We start from the raw sequence: 26,581 nt of genomic DNA, 5'->3' as shown, positions 1-26,581 counted from the left end.
CTGGAGTTTTTCTGGTGCTGCTATGTCATTTTTGTAGCCTGGAGACCAAAGCTGCACAGAGTACTCCAGAGGAGGCCTCACCAGTGCACTATAAAGCTTATGGGTGTACTACCGGATGGGCTTAAAGCAGAGGACAAATTAATTGTAATTGCTTACACAACACTGCACGCACGTAATCTTCTCTTTCTCATCTGGACGAATCCCAGTTCACCTGTTATAAGTCAGTAGGTAACTGATGTTCTATACTGTTTGAAATTGGAAAAAAATAAAATTCTCACTTAAAAGATCTGTTCAAAACTTGTTTAAAATGTGGCAAGATCTAATTAACCAAATCTTAGAATAAGCACTCATATCTCCTTTCTTAGATGTTTTTAAAGATTTGCTCATGTTGTAGTCTTTCCTGTCTTTCTCTGTTATAGTTTGTTAAGTATGACATGGTTGCATGGAATATTGTTTTCTTCAAATAAAATCAGTACAAGGATTAAAAAAGCCATAGGACATGGCATTCTGTTAGCCTTCTTAGTGGCTTCTGAACACTGGCAGTTAAGAGTGACGAGTCAACTATAAATCCTAAATCCCCATCATAAGGTGTCCTTTTGATTTTCAGACATCCCGTTGTGTGTTCAAATTGAACATTTTTACTACCTACGGGTAATACTTTTACACTTGTAAGACAAACATTTTTCTTAAATATACAGACACACATTAATGTAAATCAGGCAAATAAAAAGACTAATTCAAGAATTTAGCAAAAACACATTATTTATTTGTTTTGTTTGTGATTTTTTTTTTTTTTGAACAAGGAAGAACTAGACAAAAGTTCATTCATAACATTGTAACAGAATCTAACAATTAAACATCAAACCTAAAAAAGTGAAACTGTACAAACAGCTACAGAATAAATTCCATCAAACATAAACATGTAATATTGCACTTTGTTGTCTAAAATGTTTGGATATTTTTTTTTTTTTAATTTTGAAACATTTTGTTCCTAGTTACAAAAAAACAAACAAAAAAAAAACTAGCATAAACACCAGGAAATAAAATAAATCCTGCATGTTACACAGTTCTTTGACTGACCGAAAATAAAACAAAAGGGGAACAAAGATTTAAGCAATATGCTTATAAATTGTTTTTAATTTGCTTTTTGTTAGTTGTATTTCCAACTTTCTAATAAAAAGCAAAAAAAAAAAAAGCTTAAGTTTGTAATATTGGTCAATTCCACTTCAGTTTTCTTTTAAACTGTCTACATAAATTTGCCGTTTATAATCAGCAGTTGTTCCCTACATTAAAATACAAGCACACACACCAAATGCCCTTTCGTTGCCTGTGACCACATTATTTCCAAAAAGAAAAAAAAAATTGAATTCCTTCAGCGACCACCTATTCTTATTTTAAAGGACACATGCCTTCCCTTTTTGTCCATGTAGGGAACAGTAGACACAGGACAATTCCCATTTAGGTTACTACATGTAAAAAAAAAATTATATACTGTACCTAACTGACAAGGCCACTCTGTTAAAATCACTTTGACACTGGGAACAGCAGAAAGCATATATGTGCTGGCTACAAGACTGGCAATGCTGGTTTTAATTTGTAAACTTCATTCATTTAAACTGTTTTCTCTCTCATTTCCTACACTGACACTTTACTGAAGTATACATCTTGACCTCCGTAGAAAAAACCGTGCGGACATCCCACCCAAGCCATACTCTTGATGTTTTATTTTTTCTTTTTTAATTAGCTTTTAAGTTTAACAGTCTGGGTCAATTTCCTATGCCTGTGCTTCCCAAGATACGTACTACATTACAGAATGGTCATTCATTAACCACCTAATGTATTCTTGGTTTTCAGTGGAATAAAACAGAAACATGGAGGACAAAAAGGGAATACTGGTCATCTTTAAAATCTTATCCCTAAGCATGATGCCTCTTATCCTCCATCCAGTCAAAAAGCAGTGCAAATGAAAAGAGTAGCATTCCAACTGTTTGGCAAGTGAAGAGACCATTTGAGACACTGTGTACATTATGTGTCTCTAGGCTAGGCATCGCATTAAAAAGGCGTAAGAAACAAACGAAAATATCCTCCAAACTGATGTACATAGTCTTCACATTCGCCATCCCTAACCCCCAAATAAAATATGATCAGGATAGGTGTTTGTGACGTGAAGGAATTGAAACATACATAAAACAAACCAAAGTTGGCTTAAAGGCATTTGATGTTTGAAAAAATAAAGCCACAATTGGATTTATACCGAAGACAGGTGCATGACCAGCCTGAGAAGACAATACTGAACATGTGCAATGAAGATTCAGTCCCGGCTACACATCCTTTTTTAAAAATAAAAAATAAAAAAAAAAATAAATCAGTGCATCTTTTAGATCGGTTGTGTGTTTCCTTTTTGTGTAATCCATAACTTTATGGATCAGAAGTCCAAAAAGGAGTAAAGCTAGCAGTCTCTAATCCAACATGAATGAGGAAACTCAATCTTATTGATCTGAAACGAAACCACACAACACAAGCACTGGGCAAAATGTGCAAAATTTCAAAGGAAACAGGAGGATGGATCCTGTCCCCAAAGCTGAACGCCACACTAGGCTGCTATTTTCTATAGTGTCTTCTCTCTCTGCAGAGAGTCATGTATGTGCCACGATTACAGAAAGCATGTTTTCTAGGCAGGCAGAACAGTCTTGCATCTCTAGGCTTCAATAGAGTTAGCACAGGTTTTATTATTCATCTTCCACCAGGCAGGCAAATGTTCAACACTCCTTCTGCTCTATGGTGGATTGCTTCTCACACATCATCTCTGCAGAATAACGATGCCCAAGTATAAAGCCCTAAAGTAAATTCCAAATAGCTTCCACGTTTTATTCAGCGAGAAGGACAGGTATCAGGTCTCCCTTCTTCGTTTTCATTAACCTGATCAGGATTTGGATCGATCTGAAAAGGATAAATTAAGATAATGTGAGCAACTAAAACTAGGTAGAGAAAATTCATTCTGAATTATATTTTATAAGTTAGCCTGACACTTTCCTTATATTGTGTTTTCAATTAACATGCTACTGGTGTACATAATCAAAACAACACATTCAAATATCACGGCACGTTAAAGACAAGTTTTCAACACACAGAGAAACTACCGATGTAGACAAGTACACAATATAGTTGTTTTAGTAAGATGCACAATATAAAATAAATCTTTACCCATATCTGTATACTATATAAAAAATCCAACATCTGTGTGTCTGTCCGCTTTTCAAAAGAGAACTACTAAACAGATTTAGTAGTTTTTTTTTCTATAATTTGCTTGAACATTCTGGTTGATTTTGTGACTTCTCTCATTGCGCTAAGTATCATAGTTCGCCTGCGGTAATGATTTATTTGCGCAAAATCTGAGAAAGACCCTGCGGGGCGGGGCCGTCCTCACTCACGCACCGTCCTTCATTCGAATCGGCCTACCACTCGCCACGTGTTGGAGCATATCTTGCTTCCTCTTTGCTACTGATACCTGTTTGTTCAACAGGCACTATCATCTACAGATTGTTAAGGAGTAACTTCTGATGTTTTTGAGAGACATCAGAGCTACTTGTGTTTTAGAGGGTAGCTGCTGATTGCCAGAGGTATCACGGCCATGTGCTTTACTCCCCACATGGGGGACGCTCTCCCATCAGACCTGAACATGATCAGATACAGTGGGAACGTCTATTGATTTTTAAAGTTTGTCCCGTTTCACTACTACGTGGGCGCACCCATGGGGGACAGTGTTGAAAGAGTTAAAATTCTAAAATGTTTTAATGAGTTTATCAATAATACTTGTGAAGTAAAAAGAAATCAAATATAGGAAGGTCTTGGGGAAAATAAATATTATATAGAAACATAGCACTTAGTCAAATACTACATCACAGCTGCAGCAAACTGTGATATACGAAATACAGAAAGACGAATGTCAATTTCTGAAACTATATCCCATTTGTTTTCTGAGGACTTAAATTAACTTTCCAATTATTGGATCATTATGCAGAGCCACAGCTTATTCCGGAAGCATGAGTCACAAGGGAGGTGGCAGTCCTCATCAGCATGCCACTCTATGAATGGCATACACAAACTTTGACATCCCAATTTGAAGTTTCCAATTAATCAAACATGAACATCTTTGGGAAGTGGAAGAAAGCCAGAGTACTCCACAAAATGCCACATACAGTAGGCATGCCAAAAAATGAAAACTTCAGACAGTAGCCTGGCCAGAAGCTAAGCCAAGACTCTTAAAGTTGGGGGCAGCACTATCTGCTGCACCCCAGAGCTCATGATTTTTAGATTATTGTCTACTACATGTTATTTATTATACTGCACTTTGTTGGTTCCCCTAAATCAGGGGTGTCGAACTCCGGGCCTGGAGGGCCGCAGTGGCTACAGGTTTTCATTCTAACCCTTTTACTAATCAGTGAGCAGTTTTCACTGCTGATTAATTCCTTTTCCCTTCATTTCAATAGCCCTGTTTTTAAGGATTCAGTCCTCTGAATTGATTTGTTTCTTCATTAAGTGGCAGCCAAACAGAAATGAGATGTGAAACGAGCCAACAGATGACCAGCTAAACTGGGATTTCAAACTCCAACCAATTTCACTCCAAACACTCTCTTAATAAGAAGCTGATTAATTAAGGCTGTTATTTAATTCAATGGCTTGTTGCTGCTCTCATTCTGTCACAGCAGATATTTCCAAATTTGTTGATTTTTCTGTTTTTTCTAAGAACACCATCAAAATGTTTTGGTGACCTGAGAGATCAACCTTACTGAGATCTTCCCCTTTCATTATTTTCAGATATTGTGTGATGGGCACAGGTGAGCTGGTCATATGGTGGCTTGTTTGTCTCATTATTGTTTGGCTACTAATTAAGGAAAAAGAGACAACTAGGGGGGCTGAGTCAAGTTCATTAAAACTAAATCAAAAGAAGTTAATTAGCAGTAAAAATGGCTCACTAATGAAGAAGATGGTTAGAATTAAAACATGCAGCCACTGCGGTCCTCGAGGACCGGAGTTCGACACTTGTGCCCCAAATAATGAACAACCATTTTTATGAAAATTTGGATATACGAGGGACGTTCAAAACATTTCCGCACTTTTATATTTTCGTTGGAATTGATGAAGGCGTAACTGGGCATTAAAAAGTTGGTATGATGCTGGGAAAATTACATCCCAAATGAAGGTGACAGTGTAGAAAAGTGATGTAATTTGTTTTTGAAATTATTAATAGACTTCAAAAAAAAGTGCGGAAACTTTTTGAATGTCCCTCGTACAAAGAAAAGTCTTTTTAAAATTCTCATTTTCATGAATCACAATGAAGCTGAATTTTCATGTACATAAAAACCGAGTCTGGGAAGATTTTCAAACGTATGCTGCCTGCATGGTTAGATGTTTGAATGTGAGTCTTGAATCTTGAAATGATAAAGCATAGATAAATAGTTTTTTAAATAGTAACTTAATGAAAGGGAGGATCTTATTATGGTTTATTTTGATGACTAATATTATTACACTAATGCCGTCAATGTTTTCTTGTTTTGGTGTTATCTGAACAAAAATTAGAATTATTTTGGGGCCAGGAAACAGTAAAATGTTAACCATTTAAATTAATGGTAAATAGGTGCTTTTAGTTATGAAAATTAATTTTACAATGAACTTGTCAGGAAAGGAATAGCTTTGTATACCAGAGGAAGCCTGTGCATTGCTGTGTGTTGTATATTACATTTGTTTCGTACTAATGTCACTCATGATGTCTGGGCCATGAGTACACCAAAGCTCAAGAATTGAATTGAATATTCTAAACACATATAATTAAAACTTAAAAACTGAAAATCTGATGTTTCTATGTAATGTGCATATTTGTTAAAGAAGCAGAAATCACAAGCCTGTTCTGGGTTAAAAATTAATATAGTGCAAAGAAGACTTTAATAACACTAGAAAAGCACTAAACAGGAATTTAAACTACATCTTCTTGCAAAGTAAAGTTTTGATTTATTAAGTTAGGTTGTTATTAGGTTGTTCAGCCATTATGGCATCTCTATGTGTACATTCCAACAACTAAATATTAAACACCGAATGTCTTGCAATTACACAGGACCATATAAGTTACCCTTCCTTCAAAGTTTAATGTAGGATGATTAAGAGTTTACAGGCACACAATCATAATTGAATGTGATGAACAGACAAAGCTGAACCCAGCCGAAGCAAATAAAGCTTTGTCTTATTTTAAAAAGCTAGGAGCCACAAACAGATGCATTTTGTACATATGTTAATATTACAGTATGTATGCAGTATCACAGCTAGATACTATGACCTGTAAATCACTTCATATATTACAATTTCAGCAATACACAACCTGTAGAAACTATATTGCTTACCTCAGAGTACAGAGGAGGGGGCTGATAGCGAAACTCTTGGATATATGCAAACAGTGGTCCTTCAAATGCCCGATCAAAGTCATCCCGGGCGGTAGATGATGCCACGGTGCTCTGACGTTGCTCGTCAGTGATTACTTCTGCATAGCTGGGTGGTGCTAATGAATAAACAAAAACAGCAATTACAAAAAAAAAAAAAAATTTTGTCTGAAAGTATATCTTAGCCATAAGTATATTTACACAGTCTCTTGCACAGAATGTCCTTTAACAATTATATGATCTAATACTCCAAAGATTTAAAAACTATTTTTAAACTTCTCTTCAAAATCATTTATCCTGGGTACATTTTAATAAATTTATCTCTTAAGTAAATAATATAACTAAGCAATTCTTGTTTTAATTTAAGACATGAATTACATTCTGAAGTATCATTACTCATAGACCGAAAACCTGGGATTACCCAGAGCTCTTGCAGTTTCAAGTTGAAGGTATGATAAACACAAATTTTAAAGCAACCCTCTTTGCAAATCTTGTTTTGAACTGTAAGCGGGTTGTGGTTAACACTAGTGGTTTGCTCATATTAAGTTGGTACAAGTAACTTATTCAACATTGTAACAGTAATGATATACACATATAATTTAGACTCAAAATATTACATGAAAATACAATTCTGAATAACTATAATGCATGCATTTTACTAATCTGGAATAAATTGCTTGAATATACGTTCCAAAATAAAGTAATAACAATAATTACTAATAGAGTAACTTTTAACTGTAGCTCTCAGACAACACCCAGACCCCAACATTCCCACCAGAATATTACTTTCAACCATTTCCAACAATAAGTGGACTCATCCCGAAGACAGTACAAAGTTATCACAAATATTTTACCTTCTGGTCTGTCAGGCAGGGCCATGTGCAACCATGAATTCATATTCATACTGCACTGACTACTAACGCTGGAGGTACGACTACCAAAAGGATGGAGAGGAATTGTACCAATAACCAAGGGCAAATTAAGGAAAAGGTTCATAGCACCAGGAATATCCACATACACCTGCAAAAGAGAGGCCAAGAGGACAAAGTTAAAAACTGAATGGCATGGTCGAGGAAAGCAGTACATGAGGGGTAGATTGACAGGGTACTCGATATACAATAGATTAATAAAAATTTGCAAAAAAAAATTTTTTATTGGTATACATTCTAAATAAAACCGATGACATCCAAACAGGAAATTTCACATTATTTTAAAGGGTTGGTCAATTTACATTTTCATCTGAAAGGGCATGTAGATCATCATAATGAAGTATTTAATGACAAAACTATATTTGATCTGATAAATGCCATCCATGGTCAATTAATAAATAAACAAATGTAAAATGTACCATTAATGAATATTCCACTCTGATGATGGTGCAGTCTAGAATAGAAGGAGACACTGGTGGGATTTTCAACATTTTTCCATTCCAGGTTTCAGTTTTGCCAGAAGACAGCGACTCCCCACGCAGATTGGCAACCAACTGCTTGACTTCCTTCATTTTCCCTTTGGCATAGAAAGTCTGTGTTTGGTAAATGGCTGCCTTTGGCACTACCATGCGGGAAGAGCAGTTCTCAATTTCAGCAAACATTTGAATTGATTCACCTGTTAAAGATAGAATTTTATTTAATTCCTTTTCTGTACAAAGAATAATTCCAGTCCAGATGTGACTTTGTGTGCAATAAAAACTGGAGCAGTGGTTAATTTATGGTAAATAACATTGATTATTAAAATAAAATGTGTTTTTATTTTTTGGAAAAACAAATATATAATGCCCAGTTCTTCAGGAAAGGTCAGTGATGTGGCTAAATTCTCAAAACAATATAAACTGTAAAAGTCTACTTTAAAGCCTAACAATTTAGTTCTTTAATCTGTATCGATTAAAAGTATGTCAGTCACCTTGTCTAATTCTTGCATGTAAGCCGGGAGAACTACTGCCCTCGCTAAATAGCCAAGTTGACAGTAGCCTGACCTATGGATATTCTAGAAACAAATCCTTGATTTCTACCAAAGTGTACAACTCTTTGTATTTAGGAATGGGCAGTCCCTCTACAGTGATGTCTGTAAACTCTTCGGAAATTTTGGAATTTGTGCAAAAATTTAACCTAAAATGTGATAACATCTTCATAAATTTCATTAAAATTTATAAGGAGACCATAACAAAAATACCATACCAAATGTTATACTTTTTCATTAATTTATTGATCAAAATGACCCAAAATGAAATGTTCTTGTGGGAAAAATAATGTGAACCTAAGCTTTCAAGGACTGGTGTGACCCCCACTTCCCTTTTCCCACTTTCAACAGAAATAACTTAAACCAAACATTCACATAACTGCTAATGAATCCCGCACATCATCTTGAAGGAATTTTGGCCAATTTCCACTTCGAAAATTACTTCAGCTCAGTGACGCAGATAGGCCTTCATGTTGGAACTCTCAGTTTCAGGTCCTACCAACAGCATTTCTATTGGATTAAGGTCATGACTTTGACCCAAGTCATTCCAAAATATGAAATTTCTTCGACTATATCCATTTTTGGTAGGCTGACTTGTGTGTTTGGGGTCACTGTCTTTAAAGTCCCATCTTCTGTACAATTTCAGTTAATTGACAAATGCCCTGAGATTCTTCTGTCAGAATTTTTGGTACAATCCATTATTCATATTTCTACCAATGAAAATAAGCCTGCAGTAGCAAAAGGCCAGAACTGTTATATTGTCAAGAGTTGTGTTTCATTGTTGTGATGAGGTTGTCAAGTTGGAATGCAGTGTTTGGTATTTGCCAAACAATACGGTTTTTCATTTAAGCCAGAAAAGTCCTATTTTCAACTCTTCCATCCACAGATATTCTTCCAGTAGTCTCTTTCATCCAACCAACTTTACATCGGGAGCAATGATCTTCTTGGACAGCGGTGGCTTCCACATTGCTATCCTCACATTCTGATTCACTTTTTGCCATATGGCTTGAACATTGATATTTGCCAATGCAATAGAGGCCTGCAGATCCTCAGATATTGCCATAGGATTTTCTCAGAACATTACATGTTGTAAGAGTGATTTGTATTGGACGACCATTCCTTTTCTCCAATTGTACAAAATCTGCCTGAAAGTGGATTGGTGGAGCCCCAAAAGTTTTCAGAATTTGTTTTGCAACCCTTTCCAACCTGATGAGCATTAACAACTCTTTCCCTGAGGTTCTTAGGAATCTCCTTTGATTGAGGCATGGCTGGCACTCACAAGCCTGTTGGTGAAGAGTTAGATTTATGTTTTTATTTGACAGGGCTATCCAAAGTCAAACCTGATGACTGACACTCTTATCTCCATAACTAAACTAATAATCCTCCCATACTTCTCTGACACTTCATGTTGAATCACTTTGATCAATATCACTTTCATCAATAAATGAATGAAAAAGAATAATATGTTCTCTGTTATTTGCTTTGGTGTGTTCTCTATTTTTATGACTTAGATGGTGATATGATCAGATTTTAGGTTAAAGTTATACAAAAAAAATTTAAAAAGACAAAAAGATTCAGAAATCTTTCAAGAACCATTGTATACCGGAGTTTTAAGCATCTGGGTATGTGTCTTTGTACTTGTTTTCCACCCTATCCATCCCCAAATCCCTCCACCCAGATTTCATGTCAAATAGCGAATAAAATCGAGGGAAGCTATTAGCTTCTAACATACTTTACTAAAGTAAGAGTAAAATTAAAATACTGTGTATTTCAGGGATATATTCTGGTGATACTCTGTATTAAATTAATCTAGTAATAACTAGTAATAACTCATTTTAGAGTGTGGCTCATACTAGGGATTTCAGCTTCCATACAAAAGAATTCTTTATAGCCCCCACAAGGCTCAATTATGCATTTGTTATTGCTGTACCAAAATTTTTTTAAAGAGGGGCAAAAAAATGTGAGACCAAAAGAGATAAAAGTCACATGCCCCATACAGTCATCTATTTGTAATGTTCCCCAAAACCTTTCCCCATAACCACAAAAACGCTTTAAGCTTTGACTGGCTGAACAGAAGGCCCTTGAGCGAATGCTGACAACCCAGAAGCTCATATTTAAATTTACCTGGGGTGTAGCCCTTCCTTTCAATTTTGGCACTTAAGGATATGGGACCTGAGGTGCAAAACCAGCAACAAAGAGTCTTCTCTTTTGTGCCTGCTTGTGGCGACTGCATAAAACAAACAAACACATTAAATGACAGATCGCACACATGTTGGAAAACACAACAGCTTAAGCAAATTGCATCAAGCTGACTGTGCTGGGCTCACTGGCCTTTACACAAACTACATCCCACCAATAACTCACACATTGTAATCTTATTTAGTGAATTATGAATTAAAAAAAGGTGATTTCACCTATTTACCAAAAAAAGTGCTTTAACGCAGGTGTGAAAGGGCTTTTTTACTCTTTGCCCTTCCACATTTTTTATCCACCATTGTTCATACTCATGTCCTGGCAACTATAGATTATAATAAAATTATTTTTTAGTTATGTTTACATAACTGGAGCTGTAGCACACTGGGCAATTTTTAGTTTTTATGCATTCTCAAATCACCAAAACCCAAAACAGATCTATTCATTTTGTGGGAGTATTGCAGATTTGTTTTAGAATGTGAACATTCAAAAAATGTATTCTATTTATACAAATTAACATAAAGCAAAACAAAAATATATTAGTATACTTGTTAAGCATCATCATAATTGCTATGAATCACATTACAGCACACTACCAAGCACAAGAGATAATAAAGTGGTTTATATAGAAGCAAAAGTTGCATACATCCATATACACTCTGAAAAATTTCTATCTGCACTCTAAAATATTGGCTTGATTTGCATGAAAACCAGTGTACATATGATGCAGTAACAAGAAATTATTTCATAAAAACGTACATCAAAAGAATGACTAGTTCAGAATTGTGTTAACATATTGGAGTTTCTAACACAAGATAAAAATGCCACTGATGGTGACACAAGCAGCTCTACATCGTGATATTGAGTCATACAGGCTCAAAATGGTGTCTTGTGAAACATTCAACCAAAAATTGTGCAACTGCTCTTGTTGTACTTGGTGACATGTCCAGTAACACAGCTGACCTGAAAAAGTGCTGATATCATGTTGGTAATCTCTTGAGAGGGCAGATATGTGCGGTCACTAATTGCACTATTAGAAATGAGAACTTGCCAGATATCCCACTAAAGTTGATAAGATGGATAACACAGTCTTTCTTTACATATCACTGCATGGTCAACCCGACCTAAACAAGCAGCAGAGCTGAGTGATTGATGTAGACAGTGCCACCCCATTCTGTCAAACCTACTCTCTAATGGTGTACTATTCAAACATTTTGACTTAATTAGATATGTTCATAAGGTCTGTGTGTGCATGCACAGCTAATTAGCCCCAGTGAAGACGTGGGATTCACTGCTGAAATAATCCTACTGATGTCCACAGCAGATTGAACTGCTCCAGCTTTACACCATTTTAAACAGAGTTAGTGAAATGCTGGCTTATGTTACAAGGGAGAAGACAATAATCCACAAAGGATGTATACATGTAAAGTTGGAAATCATCGACAGTGGCTCATTTATGGTGTGTTTTGTGATCCACATTACTGCCATCACTTTGATCATCTAAATAGCCTGATGGGTACAAGACTCCTGCTAAAATCACCAACACCAGCACTATCTCACTCTCATACACATAATCACACTACCAAAGTGTGAGAGAATACATCTAGACCGAACACCCCATGATTAGCAAACATAATGTCTACTCATTCCTTGTGTGTGGTGGCAGGTATCCCATTTTCTAAAGATCAATATGCTTTGACTTGGTCTGTTTTTATATAAGCCTCATACATGGACATTTAATAGTGGCTGGAAGCATAATGGACATACAATCCAAGCCATTTGAATATCGTACATTGGCCAAGTACTCACTGCAATTTTCATGCAAATCACCAACAATGTTGTGTTTTGCATAGTGTCTTACAAATGAAATTAGTCCCAAACATGTTTTTAACAATTCTGTTAGCTTAAATGTGGAATAAGAGAGATTAAATTATGATTTTCCTCAGTGATCCACAAAGTACTGTGCATGTATCTAAACATGTCTGGAAAAGCTTTAAAAAACTGGTACAAAATGAATGTTAGAAAAAGTGTTGGTCCCCAATGTAAATGAAAACCTATTATTTTAAATATACTATCTCAATACTCAAGTTTTCCACCTGCATCTACTTGGATCACGCTTCAAATGTATGTCTCTACATCTTTCACTTTTAAAGCAAAGCTTTGAAATAAATTCTAAGTGAGAATGGGTACAAAACATTTTCAAATGGACTGACTATGTAAGAGATATCTTTCAAGCCAACCGTGCAGTAATTTAAAAAAAAAATACATTACTGCCACACTACTTAGTTCCGGACATCTCTATGTTTAGTTAATCAATGATACATTCATTTTGGGCAAGCTACCTCTAAATTAGTGGCGACTATGAATGAATTAGTGCTGTCAATAGAATGAATTAAAGGTATTCACAGATTAGTAACACCTAGGGATTTCAACATGAATTCCCTTAAAGGAAGAACTTCCAAAGTAAAAGTCCAAAGTGAAAATGAAAAAAAAAAAACATATTTTTGCTTGCAAAATGATACTGCAAATAGGGGTGGGGTAGTCATGTGAACAAAATGTAACTTTTTGGGTTCAATGTTCAATGAACATCAAATAGTCTCTTGGGTTTTGATGTGGTAAATATCAAAATTCTATACATCTACCGTGTAGCATCATCCCCAACATAACGTATGGTGATGCTTGTGTCACGTGGAGATGCTATTAAACAGCAGGGATAGGTAATGCTCTAAGAATTCACATGGCATAATACAGAGAAATGCTGGATAGAAGTCCACACACTTCTGCAAGTCATCTAGAACTAGAGAAGAAGATTGTGTTTGGACAGAACAATGATCCAAAGCACATTGGCAAAGTAACACTGCAGTAGCATAAAATGAAAAAATGTCTTGAGTGGACCAGTCATAGTATTTATTTCCAGTCTATGGAAAATGATAAAAACTGCAGTTTCTCACTAACTTTAGGCCATGTGGTAACTGAGAAAGTAGCCCATAAATGATGTTTTTCACGGTAACTGTGGCATTCATGACACAATTTAGCTGTGGTAATTGCTGGACGGACTTATTAAGAATTCGTTCCATACAATCTGCAATGTTGCTGACAACCTCAGGGGTATGGATGGAAGAGTTTCTTGATTTTTGTGCCTGCTCACCCAACCAATAGTATGCCACTTTTTCAAAAATGTAATTGTTTGTTTCCCCATGTACAGTATTTGTCACTTTTTCTTAACCAGCAGCCAAATAGATAGAAGCTGCAAAGCCAACAGATGACTAGGTAATTTATCCCATTTTCATCTATGTCATATACAGTACATTTCAATAAAATGAAAATGAAAATCCTGATGATCTGAGAAATATTGTCCTGCTCTGTTCCACAAAGCATTTTGATGGTTCTTCCAGAACAAAAAAAAATTCTGTTAGTGCTCTTGGTGGAAAGAGAGCACTAAACAGGCCATAGATTTAGCTCTTAATTAAGAATGTAGTTAGAGAGAGAAAATGGCGGCCCAATCAAAGCCAAAATGCTGGCCCCTCAGGAATGTTTTGAAATCCCCTAGTTAGCTTTTCAAATGTTACTTTGCTTTGCATTTCATTATTGCTTGGTTGTTGGTTAAGAAAAGAAATCATGAAATGTTCTGAATCTTAAAAAGCAGGGCAATTCAAATGAACACACACAGAAAAAGTGTGCTCCACGAGCAGCAGTAATTGGTTACTAATGGAAAAAAATGGTTGGAAGAAAAACCCACAGCCACTGCAGCCCTTCAAGATTGATGTCTGACACCCCTAATAAGGGGCAACTATTAACAGAGCAAAAGGCAAACATTGCTTTGTCATGGTAGTCAAATTAGTGGAGACTTATTAAAAAATGTCTCAAACCAAACTCTGGCTGGCATACCTGCCAGATGTTGGTTCCTAGGCTCAAAGGATAAATGTGTCCAAGAATTATTTGCTATTGCTATTTTATTAGAATGGCTTTGTAAATAAAAGGAGTCACAAAATCAATTTTTCCTTTCCATTAAACTCTCAGGTTAAGTTGTTTGTCTATCAAATGTGACAAAGGATGAAGTTGAAATACTTTCTGAAGGAAAAAAAAAACCACACACACACATAAACATTTTATATATACAGTATATGAGGCAAACACACTACAGAAACACAAATACGCTTATATTCTACTTAACTAGAAATTAAAATCAAAATGATGAAGATAAAGCACAAATTATTTATCTGTGTATTGTTCTAGGTAATGACCTTGTATTGAAAACAAAACTACTGAGGTCATCCAATGTCTTTAACACATTTGATACCCTCTGAATGGACAGCATATCCATAAACATGGAAAAGATACTGTAGACTGTCTTACCAGCAGTGAAGGAGTGTTGATGTCAATATGCTCAAAGACAGTAAATTCCTTCTTTATTTTCATTGGCAGCGGAAGCCACGGCCTGTACAGTTCTGCTTTAACCCAGTACCTGACACTGCCGTGCTTGCCTTCAAAGGAGGTAGCAAGTGGTCTATAACAAAAAAAAAAAAGAATTAGAAGGTGATATATATTTTATAACATTGTCATAAAACGGTTTAAGACATTTTAATTCAAGAAAATGCCATTTACCCTTTTCTACAAAATTAAGTGTCTTGTATGGATCACTTGCCAATAAAATCCATTACACAACAATCAAATCAATTTTCACACACTATTTGGTTTTTCCAAGTTAAAAAACAAAAATAAATGTAATTTTCTAAAATCAAGATGAAGGTTCTCATCAGTTTCACAGCCTTATCTCACATCCTCTGTTACTTTTTCTTGATGTCACTTTTAGTGTAGTCCTATTTCTAGACTTGCTTATTTGTTTGGTGGAATGCCTTCATAGTTCACTTTATTTCTGAGATAGCATGATTAAAGTGTTCTGGCAAGACAGGGACAGGGTAATTTACTATTGTTTTTGACTAAGCTGAACTAGGTTTTATAATTAATCAAGTAAAACACCATTTCATGTCACATTGCCATATGCTGTATTTGTGTTGTATTCACATTATAAAGCACCTTGTGATAGTGAACAGGAAAGTTTGTGCATAGACTGACAAATTATACTGTATTAACCTTAAGCAAAGTGCATTTATAGTAACTAGGCTGGAGGTGAGCTGATGTTATATTCTTAAGTCTAAACCTAACATACCGGCAGATTTGAGGTGAAAACTCCTGCTATCAAATAAGACACTTACGTTTGTGGAAGCTCGAAACTAAATGCATACTCATGTCTTCCTGAATGAATAGTGGTGTGACCTTCTTCAGAATTATCATCATCTAAAGAAAAAAGAAAAAAATAGAAATGTAACTGAATTTTGTATTTGGTTGTGGATATTACTCAGAGTGATCTAAAAATCACAATTGCCACCATATTTCAATATCTTGAGCCATGGAACTTTTGTGATGCAGGCTGAGGTAGCAACCTTTTGCTTTGCCGTTCAGCACATTAGCCTTAAAGTATGCCAAAAATAAAAAAGCATTTAAGATGCATTTTAAACGCTTACAACAATATTGCTGTTAAAGAAAAAAATGCAGTTAGGCAAAGGTGTAGACAGCAATCATGTTCCCTCAAGATAATGTAGGGGTATATGAAGGAATAACACTGAATAATATATAAAGCCATTACTAACATATTTGTGTGTGTGTGTATGTGTGCAATTATATATATATATATATATATATATATATATATATATATATATATATATATATATATATATTACACAGACATTCCCACACACAATATTAGCAAAGGTTGCATTCTATAGATGCTGACCTTCAAATAAAACCACTTCTGCTAGCATTGTTCAATGATTCAATAAGTGGAAGCAAATTTCCAGAACATTACATAAAATAAATACACTCATCATATTTTAAGACCGTGAAATTTAAGAATGTGTAGGATACAGAACCATTATAATATGCAAAGTATTTCACAATAGCAAAGAAATTAAATAGGTAATAAAAATAACTGTTTTATTGTTCCATAACCAAAGGCATGTCGGCTTCTCTTTTTGCCCAACTCCAGTCAGACATTAAGTTGTTTTTCTGCCAGCTCAGCAAATCCCAACACAGGCACTGCCTCGGAGCTGGTAAACAAGTAGGCGACTGTCAATCACGGACAGACTCCAGCAGGAGAGGACCGGCCTGAACCGGTGCGAACAGCTTCTAAGCCTGCCCCCCTTATACCATATGCAGAATAACCTAGCATGCTGCCTAGGCAGCCCCGCCTCTTTAACGCCTATTTCCTTGGAAGTTCCGCCCCTTCATAGTCTGTGCAGTACACACAGATCTTGCAATGGTTACTATACAACGCCAAGCAAATAAGAAAAATATGTATAAATTTCTTTTTTAAACATATAACAAAAAGCTATTAAAAGCTGAGATGGACTAACGTAACACGCCAGACTGATTTCTGTCAGGATCGCTTTTGCTCTAGCTCTACGCAGAACTACATTGGACTATCTGTGTATCGTATTCGATATAACAATAAGGTGCGATTTGAAGGTGTACCTAAAAGTTGTCGTTTAATAAACGATGTGTGTGTATTTTGGGACGTCTGCATTGTTTTGTATCTAAAGGTGAAGATCATGCCGTCATGACTAGGAAATTAGACGTCTTTATTCAGGTATAATATAATTAAGATGTTAAAGTGCGAATGTATTGTATATAAAAAGGAAGGAGACAGCAGGCAAGGAAAAAAAACCTAAAGAACACAACTCCCTTCCGGTCTTTACTTTTATCAGTAAACAGTACCGTTACCACGGGGATACTTCACCAACCAATCAGCATTCAGCAGCACCGTAGCAACAGTCTAACAAAGCAGCATAGCCAATAGGAGCTTTACAGAGCACGGCAGCAATAACCAAGCTAGTTTGACGAGCACAAAGTGAACAATCCAAAGCAAAGAAAACTTTTGTCTTCTGTTTGGGACAGACAGTAATCTCTTGTTTCTCTTTACGGATGTAAGGGAGGTGACATTTGTTAAAAGTGGAAGTAAGGCATTTCGTTTCTGAAACACTAGTTGCAGCGATTCAAGAAGAACAATACTGACTACATATAAAATAAGGAAATCATGTTTCTAGACGACTTGAAATCTTGATTCTGTTAATATGCATGCTATCCATGAACTATTGTTTACACCATTTCAAAAGTATTCGCGATTACTGACAATTTACCAGTTTACATTAGCGATCTTAAATTATTCATATTCGGTAATTACATAATTCTTGCCTTTTCTATTTATATAGCGCTACCAATTTTTTTTCTGTTCCAGCAGGCATTTCAACCAAACGAGAATGTGCAGTCTACAAAACAGGAACCTGTTACAAGAATATCAAAATCCTTAAAGCATCAATTGTGCAATGTGGTGTATATTCTAATCTAAATCACCATAAAAATAACTCAACTTTCTTTCTTTCATCCTCCCTGCAATCAATTCCGACACGAACGTGCTTGTTTTTGCGTATTTCTCCCCTGCAAAGGCATGAGGTCACTTGTATCATCTGACAGTTTCCACCAATCCGCCAACAGAAACGCCAGTAACCCCCCCTCGTTCCCCCTTTCCAGTTTCTGAACAGGATTGAACCGCTTTTAACAAAGGGTGGAAACTTAACAAAATAATCTGTTAAAAATAAAACAGATGGCACGACACCGTACAGTACATATAGTATGTCCTTAAAAATAAACGAATCGGTTGAAATAATGAAACATATTCAGGCTGCGTTTAGCATTTTTCCCAAAATCTGACATTAGATCAAGTTCTGGTGCAGTGGAGAAGGTGCATCAAAACAAGTTTACAGAGGATTGCGCATCCTTCTTTGTGTGCGTATTTGAATGAAGAACAAGTCAAACCCTTTACCGACATCTGCAGTTATAGTAACTGAAAAAGGACTACTTTTCCATTAATGTAGCGTCACCTTCCCTGCTTCACATACACAAGCTTCTATCTATGTAGTTTGCACAAGTCAATACGAAGTGTGTTTGTATGTAACGGGATTCAGCAATTTATTACCCCGTACACGTAACACATTTATTTGTATCCCCTAACACCTTCAAACCTGAAGAGATACCAAGTAATCGATAAAGATGTGCTTGTTTGTTATCCGGATGCTAACTTTGAAGAGCAGCCATTCACTGCAGCACAGGTTTGCACTGGTGTGCAAACTCCTGATCTGTTTAACATTTCTTTACATCTAAATTGTACTTATTCTGTTTTATACACATTGATTGTATTTTCTTCCAATGGTTGCAGTCTTGTCCTGCTACAAATGTTACTCCTATGAACTTTTGTCATTTTATGAATGTACGTCTAAAGCTCAATTCTGGGAAATAAAAAAAAAACACTTCATGCAATAAATTAACATTTAAAAACAAACTGCAAATACAGAGTTTTCGCATGCAGTATACACTGCAATGCAGCCCCTCCACAATCCGTTACACAACCAGCGGAATTCTGCGCGAGCACAAAACCCGTCAGTCGTGCATGAACCAAAAGCAGCAAAGTTACATCGTTGAACATCAGTATAGTGTCACGCATCGACCACCTTACCTCTTTCATGCCCGATAAGGATGCTCTTGTGGTTTAAATATTCCACTTCTTCCGTGTAATTTTGAGTGTAGGCAGTGTTGGACCCAGCATTTCTCGATTCAGTCCAGCGAACTTTTGCAAATCCTTTCGCGTGGATGCAGAGAGATTTGACCCGAATCTCTCCGGTCACCTCAATGATAACTCTTCCTGAGACGGAGTCCCCGCTGGAGTAAACGGGAACGTTACTGTCATTTAGACAGTCGTAGCTTACTGTAAAACTCTTCACCTTTCCTAGCACCATGATTTTAAGTAAAAATGTACAAAAATAACTCTATGGAAAAGAAACAAACAAAAGAAAAAGATCTCATAAAAATGTGATCTTTACACACTGATCAATGCCTTTGCCATGCAAAAGCTGCAGGCAGGATCAGTGCGTTCTTTGCGGGCAGTTCATTGGGGTGTCAGGGTGAAATAACAGCAGACGGACTGCTGTTACGTACCTCTACGCTTTTGTGGTCTCTGTACAAAGACAGGCTGCCTCTCTCGTTCTGCACACTTTATGGCAAGAGAATATGTGAAAAACAACCTCCTGCGCATGTGCATGACTTCATCACCAGCCTCCACTTCCGCCTACACCGAAGGGAAATAAAGGCTTTTTTATAGGCAGCGCTGGGCACTTTGCCAAACAACAGCTGATCAGAAAACAAGTCTGGACACCCAGCAGCAAATTGTCTTTTAGAAAAAGTAATCACACGCGCGATCATCATATATAGCTTGGGTTGGTATGTGCAAGTACATCTGTTAAAAATGCACCCGCATACATAGAAATAAGAAAAGCAGAAGAATGTCACTGCCTATGCTTTGCACGATAGTCCACGATCAGTCTGGATTGATTGTTTTAAAGTGTTTTTTTTTCTATCAGTCTACCCACCTTGCTTGTAGTTTTACCAAATTGTTTATTTATAAATGGAATTAATGATCTTCCAATACAAGGATGCGACTTTATTGATTATTGCAAGAAGATCGTTGCATCGTAGGCCGTTTAATCTGCTTTGCCCAGGTACCGTAATTTTATAAGACAGTACAGGCTGCTTTAACCAGGTATTTTTTTAGCAATGCAATGCAAAATGCAAAGTAAAAATGTCACTTTTTACTCAAAGCGGAAAAAGTTTTTCAACCGTGACGTAAAACAATTGTGCCAAGTGCCACCCTGTGGCTGTACTCGGGAACTGCGTTGTGCGTGTGTTTTCTACTTACTGTTAAACTTACAAGTCCACTAAAATGAAAGTAACGGTAAACGTGCATCACATTCCCGGATCTTATTCGATGTATATTTTTTAAGATAACTGGCCTTTCACTTCTCTTACACATAACATTCCCATGGAATGAGTAAGTATGACTGTGTGCATTAGTGTACCACAACCTGTGTCAGCAGTAACTGGGTTGCTGCAAAAGCCAACTCCAGACAGATTGCCCATTTAGACACACACCAACAATCACTAACTATGTATACTCGCCAGTTAACCTAATATGCACATCTTTGAGATATGGGAGGAATACCTAATTACCCAGTGGAATAAATGACTTAGAAACATGGGATAACTTCTAAACTCTGTGTAGAAAGTGACTGGACTAGATATGAACATTGTATCACCTTATTTGTGCACAATGTAAATCAAAAAAATATAAAATGCTACAATATGCTATTCATTCTTTAAAAGTTAAAGTAATGCAAGTATTTAATGTTTGTTTTGTTCTCTTTGTAACTTAGAAAGTAGAAAAGACTACCAAATAAAAAAATTGTCAAGTCAGTTTTAATCACTTAAACCAACACACCCTGATACGTTAATTGTGAGCAATGTGGTACCTGCCTCAAGTTATTTGAAATAATCCCACACTCAGACCACGCTGGGAAGAAGTCTCTCCCTACTTATCAGACAGTTCTGGAACCACAGTTACTCCAGATTATAATAGTATTCAGAGTATTGCCAGATGAGATAATATTGCATAATGTAAAATCTGTGGTGATTATATTGCTCACTCGTCACTTTATTTTAATTCATTATTTATATCTTAACCCACCCACTTTAGCAGTGGGAGAAATATTCTGTTTTGAAAAAAATAAAAAGAAAGTGTCCAAAACCTCATTAGACTCTGGCAATAATTTATTAATGTTATGCTCCATTCAACATGCTGGGCCCCTGTTAACCTTCTAGATGCTTGAATATCTTTCAGTGACAATTACACATTAGGTTATCCTATTTCATAGCTGTCCCCAGAGGTAGGAGATGATGGTTAAGTTGAATTTGTAATACAGAATATGGTATTAATTGTGTTGTATCATATTTTAATGTAATCTAGCAAAAGTAGTAAAGAGACAATGTAGAATATATCATAATCTTACTAAACTAGTAAAGGGAAAATATCCAATATATGGTATGCTTTCACAGAGCTTTTTAGTATCTGATTGACAGAATTTTTGGTCCCACCTTGCTTGAAAAAGGTGATAATTATCCTATGCCAACGAAAACAAATATGGACTGTCTTAATGACTAAACACTAGTGGCACTCACTTCCTTTGTGATAAAATGCTTTGAGTGACCTCTACTGGGACACATTAAACTGAATTTTCCAGATATTTTTGACCACTTTCTATTGTGGATATCATCACAGCCAGTCCACAGAGTTTGCCATATTTTTTGTAGTTCATGCCATGCCCGGTCACAACTGCATAATAAAAAACTGCTGTGCCAGAGTCCCATTTATAGACTATAGCTAAACATCTATGGCTGTCACCACCAACTTTGATCATTAAGGTCCTAAAATGAGGATTTAATGCCAGCCTCTGCAACTGGATTTTGGACTTCTTAAACACATGCTTTCAGGAAGCCCAAATGTGTTCTATCTGTGCTCACAAACTAATCTAGGTACACCACTGATTTTGTCTTCACTGATTATATTGCATCCTGACACAGTACTGGAATTTGAATGTTTGAACTTTGATGCAACAGAATAGAGGTAAGCTAAAAGCTCAGCATAATGCGAGTTGTGGAGAAAAAAACAAAACAAAAAAACAATAAAAACAAAAAACAGGTCCCGTTGGCCTTTTGCTGTACTTTGTCAGAGAGAAGACAGTATATGTGAATTTCCCATCGGGATTAATAAAGTATCTATCTATCTATCTATCTATCTATCTATCTATCTATCTATCTATCTATCTATCTATCTATCTATCTATCTATCTATCTATCTATCTATCTATCTATCTATTTAATGAGATGGACCAGGAAATAAGACACAGTCAAAAGAACAGCAAAACGTTCAACAATCAGAATATCAGACCAAACTTTCACAGCCCAAAACAAAACCCAAACTCAAAGCTAAAAAAGAGTCGAAGAATCTATTTTCAGGGAGAATGAAAAGGTGAAAACACACGCAAAGATTTTGAAGCAGTCTTCTTCAATCTTGGATAGACACAGGATGTCAGTGCTGACATTTTATGCCATCGCAGAGCTGATGTCACGCACCATGCATCTTTGATTTGTAGCCCTGGTAATGCTACAACAAAAGCTCTGAAATGGAGATGCCGAGAAAGAAAGAAATATGGCATCAAAAATGATGCAAAACGATTTTAATAACATGAATACATTTCAAAAACAAAAACTGTTGCAAAATTACAGTTCCACATGATTGTAAACTCCAATAGAGAGAGAAAAGCTACAGATAAAAAGTGTGTATTCCAGAATAAATATAAATTACCAACAAAACAAGATTAAAACACTTACTCATGAGCTAGGTTGCTTCCTGACTCATTCTTGCACAGTATAACAAGATGTTGCAAGCTAGTGTGCAATAAAAAAGATTGGTGTGAATTAGTCTAATACAGTGGTCTCAAACACCGGTCCTGGAGGTCCACAGTGGATTCAGGTTTTCATTCTAACTCTTTTCTTAATTAGTGATCCTGTTTTTGTGGCTAATTAACTTCTGTTGAATTAGTTTTAATTGAATTGCTCTTGAAGACTCAGACCCCTTGTTTCTTTTTCCTTAATTAGCGGCCACACGATAATGAGAATAATGAGAATGTGGCACAACATGACCAGCAAACTGTGTCCATCATACAATATATAATATATACAATATAATAATAAAGAAGGACGAAGATCTTAGGAATGCTGATCTGCTCAGGTCCCTAAAACATTTTAACAGAGCTCTTAGAAAAGAGAAAATTAACCATTTTGGAAATCTCTGCTATTGCACAATGAGAGCAACAACAAGCCATAGAATTAAAAAATGGGTTTAATTAACAACAAGAATCGGCTCCAAATTAAGCAACTGGTTGGAGTCAAATTGTTTGGAGTTTGAGGCCCTGACTTAGTTGGTCTTTTGCTGGCTCACTCACTTCATGTTTCGTTTCTATTTGGGTGCCATTTAAAGAAAGAAATTAAGCAATTCAGAAGAACGATGAAGAAATTCATGGGAACAAATCTTAAAAAACAAGTCAATTAAAATGAAAGGAAAAGGAGTTAATTAGCAGCAAAAAAATGGTCACTAATCAAGAAAAGTGTTAGAATGAAAACCTGCAGCCAATGTAGCCCTCTAGGACCGGAGTTTGAGACAACCGGTCTAATACATGGCATGAGAATAAACTTTTTAGTCTAACACAAAATTCACAATGACGAGGATGATGAAGAAGCTTCAGGAAATTGCACTGCTACCTTAAATTTCCAGAATCTTAAGTTCAATAGAGTCAAAACTGTGATTAGAATGTGACCTCAACTTTGTGCATAACAGTGCTTGATGGTGTGTAAACGTGAGCAATATATTTGGTGTCTTTTTCTTACTCCTGTGACATATAGTACAAATGGACAATTATAGAGAGCTATACATCATTAGAGTGCTGTGAACCTCCACTATCCAATGGTAATGAGTCTTTCACTGTATGTGGCACAATGTAGGTGTGATTTCTGATAAAAGCAGATTCACTCAACTGTGATGTGCTGCTCGACTTGGCATATATGTATGCAAAACACCTATTTTACTAATACAAAAGAGCAAACTGCAAGGGAGCTTGCAGTTTATTTGAAAAAAGAACCCTTGCTTATGTAAAAATACATTATCGCTTTTGATTGAATTGTGAGTTTATTGCAATGTACACAAACAACTCTGAAATATGACGGTGCCCCACTCATGCATAAGTGGCTACAACTTCTGTCAGTCTCACACAGTTACCTTCTTTATTGCTCCTTCCATCCCAGACATACTAAAAACTCTCTGCCTCTTTCACAATTCCTTGGACTCCATCTCTGCAGTGATGAGGGTGATTTATGTAATGAAGCATTCAGAATGAGGAGTTTCTTCGTTGATAGAGAATTCCCTTCTCATATATACATATTGCCCTCAATCAAGCCAGATGTAGACCTCATTGCATCTACTCTAATAATAAAGCCTTCATCCTGCAGATATTCCCATTCCACTATAACACTCTATCTCTTCCACAGGTTATCAAACAAAATTTCCCAATTTTGCAGACTGATCCTTCCATAGGAGCCCCTTTCCTAACCCTCAATTAATCTCCCTCTGTTGAACATCTAACCTACGCAAACTTCTTGTCCAGAGTTAACTTCACAGAGGATAGCTACATTCCTCACCAGGCATTTTGAGCTGTAGCAGTAGTTGCTATGTCACTTGCCAATATGTCACCAAGAATACTGTTGTATCTGGTCCCTTTGGTACATTGAATATTAAACAATGGGACTCTTGCCTGCCTAAAAATGCCTATTGCATTTGTTGTAGAAAATGTCCAGCCATCTGCATAGTGAAACAGGGAGACATCTAACTGACCATTTCAGGGAGCATGTTTTAGCAATTAAAACCGAAGACCTTACAAGTTCTAATGTAGACACTTCACATCCTTTGATCATAGACACACTGATCTCTCAGTTTGTGTTCTTTCACAAAGCTTCCAGTATACCTTTCGAAGGAAACAGAAGAAGCTAAGCTCATTCTCATCTTGGAATCACATGGTTTTCCAGGTCTTAATGACTGATTTTTTTATTTCTCTCCTGGTATAAATATATACAGTACCTATTAGCCACAACATTAAAACCACATGCCTAATATTATGTACATCCCCCTGTAGCCATGAAAACAGCAATGACCCATCCTATGGTATGGTATGGTGTCCTATGGTAACTTGGATCAAGTTGTTAGCACCAGATCCTTTAAGTCCTGTAAGTTGTGAGGTGGGACTTCCAATGATTGGATTTGTTTTTCCATCACATCCTGCAGATGCTTGATTTCATTGAGATCTGGGGTATTTGGGGGTCAAGTCAACACCTTGAACTCTTTGTCATGTTCCTCAAATCATTCCTAAACAAGTTTTGCAGTGTGGCAGAGCAAATTATCCTGCTGAAAGAGGCCACTGCCATTAGGGAATACTGTTGCTATGAATAAGTGTATGTAGTCTGCAACATTATTTAGGTAGGTGGTGCATCTCAATGTAACATCCATATGAATGCCAGGGCCCAAAGTTTCTCAGCAGAATATTGCCCAGAGCATCACACTGCCTCCACCAGATTGCCTTTGTCCCATAGTGCATCTTGGTGCCATCTCTTGAGCAGGTAAATGGCACACACATATACACCCAACCGTCCACATGAGCTAAAGAAAACGTGATTCATCAAAGCAGGCCATCTTCTTCCAGTACTCTATGGTTCAGCTCTGATGCTCAGGTGCCCATTGTAAGTGCTTTCAGATGTGGACAGGGATCAGCATGGGCACTCTGACCGATCTGCGGATACAGAGGCCCATATGCAGGCTGTGATACACTGACTGTTCTGATATTTTTCTCACATGGCCAGCAAAAAGCTTTTCAGCAATTTGTGTTACAGTGGCTCCTCATTGGTATCAGACCAGGCAGGTTAACCTTCACTCCCTACATGCAGCAATGAGCCTTGGGTGCCCAAGATCCTGTTCACCAGTTGTCCTTTCTTGGACCACTTTTGGTAGGCTTTCTAACTACTGCATACTGGGATCACCCCATAAGACCTATCATTTTGCAGATACTCTGACCTAGTCGTCTAACCATCACAATTTGGACCAACTCAAAGTTGCTCATGTTCTTTGCTTGCCTATTTTTCCTGCTTCAAACACATCACCTTCAAGAACTGACTTTTCAGTTGCTGCCTAATATTTTCCATGCCTAGATGGGCATTATTTTAACAAGGTAATTGATGTTATTCACTTCAGTTGTCAGTAGTTTTAATGCGCCTTATCGATGAGTGTAGATTTGGAAGTGAAGATCTATGATACGGTTTGCATATTAGTAGCTGGTGTGGTGCCCGGCGGGTGTCCATGCCCGGCCGGGACGCCTAGGAGGAGTGGAGGAGGGCTTGTGCCTCCTCCAGGACACGAGGGGGCGTCCTCCCTGGTGGCTTTGGGGACCACGGGT

General features: G+C 36.7%; 1 protein-coding gene across 1 annotated transcript; it reads right to left on the bottom strand.

Annotated features, from left to right (window-relative positions):
* Window positions 1-1,362: 1,362 nt before the first annotated feature.
* On the bottom strand, window positions 1,363-19,669 carry arrdc3a (arrestin domain containing 3a). The gene is made up of 8 exons (XM_051930190.1): window positions 19,153-19,669; window positions 15,797-15,878; window positions 14,937-15,087; window positions 10,512-10,614; window positions 7,780-8,036; window positions 7,286-7,451; window positions 6,396-6,550; window positions 1,363-2,940 (listed from the first exon to the last, which is right to left on the bottom strand). The coding sequence occupies exons 1-8, from the start codon at window positions 19,430-19,432 to the stop codon at window positions 2,872-2,874; spliced, it is 1,263 nt and encodes a 420-aa protein (XP_051786150.1). The 5' UTR covers window positions 19,433-19,669; the 3' UTR covers window positions 1,363-2,871.
* Window positions 19,670-26,581: the final 6,912 nt, after the last annotated feature.

This window comes from Erpetoichthys calabaricus, chromosome 7 (assembly GCF_900747795.2).
Source record: "Erpetoichthys calabaricus chromosome 7, fErpCal1.3, whole genome shotgun sequence".
NCBI lineage: Eukaryota > Metazoa > Chordata > Cladistia > Polypteriformes > Polypteridae > Erpetoichthys > Erpetoichthys calabaricus.
This window is presented reverse-complemented; position numbering and strand designations above follow the sequence as displayed.

What these genes read in the sequence shown, in the direction of transcription:
- arrdc3a (XM_051930190.1), bottom strand. Translation starts at nt 19,432, where the DNA reads ATGGTGCTAGGAAAGGTGAAGAGTTTTACAGTAAGCTACGACTGTCTA. An exon ending in AGTTTCGAGCTTCCACAAAC is followed by an intron (nt 15,088 to 15,796) that starts GTAAGTGTCTTA and finishes TTTTTGTTATAG; the next exon opens with ACCACTTGCTACCTCCTTTG. An exon ending in CCTGCCTGACAGACCAGAAG is followed by an intron (nt 6,551 to 7,285) that starts GTAAAATATTTG and finishes TTTATTCATTAG; the next exon opens with CACCACCCAGCTATGCAGAA.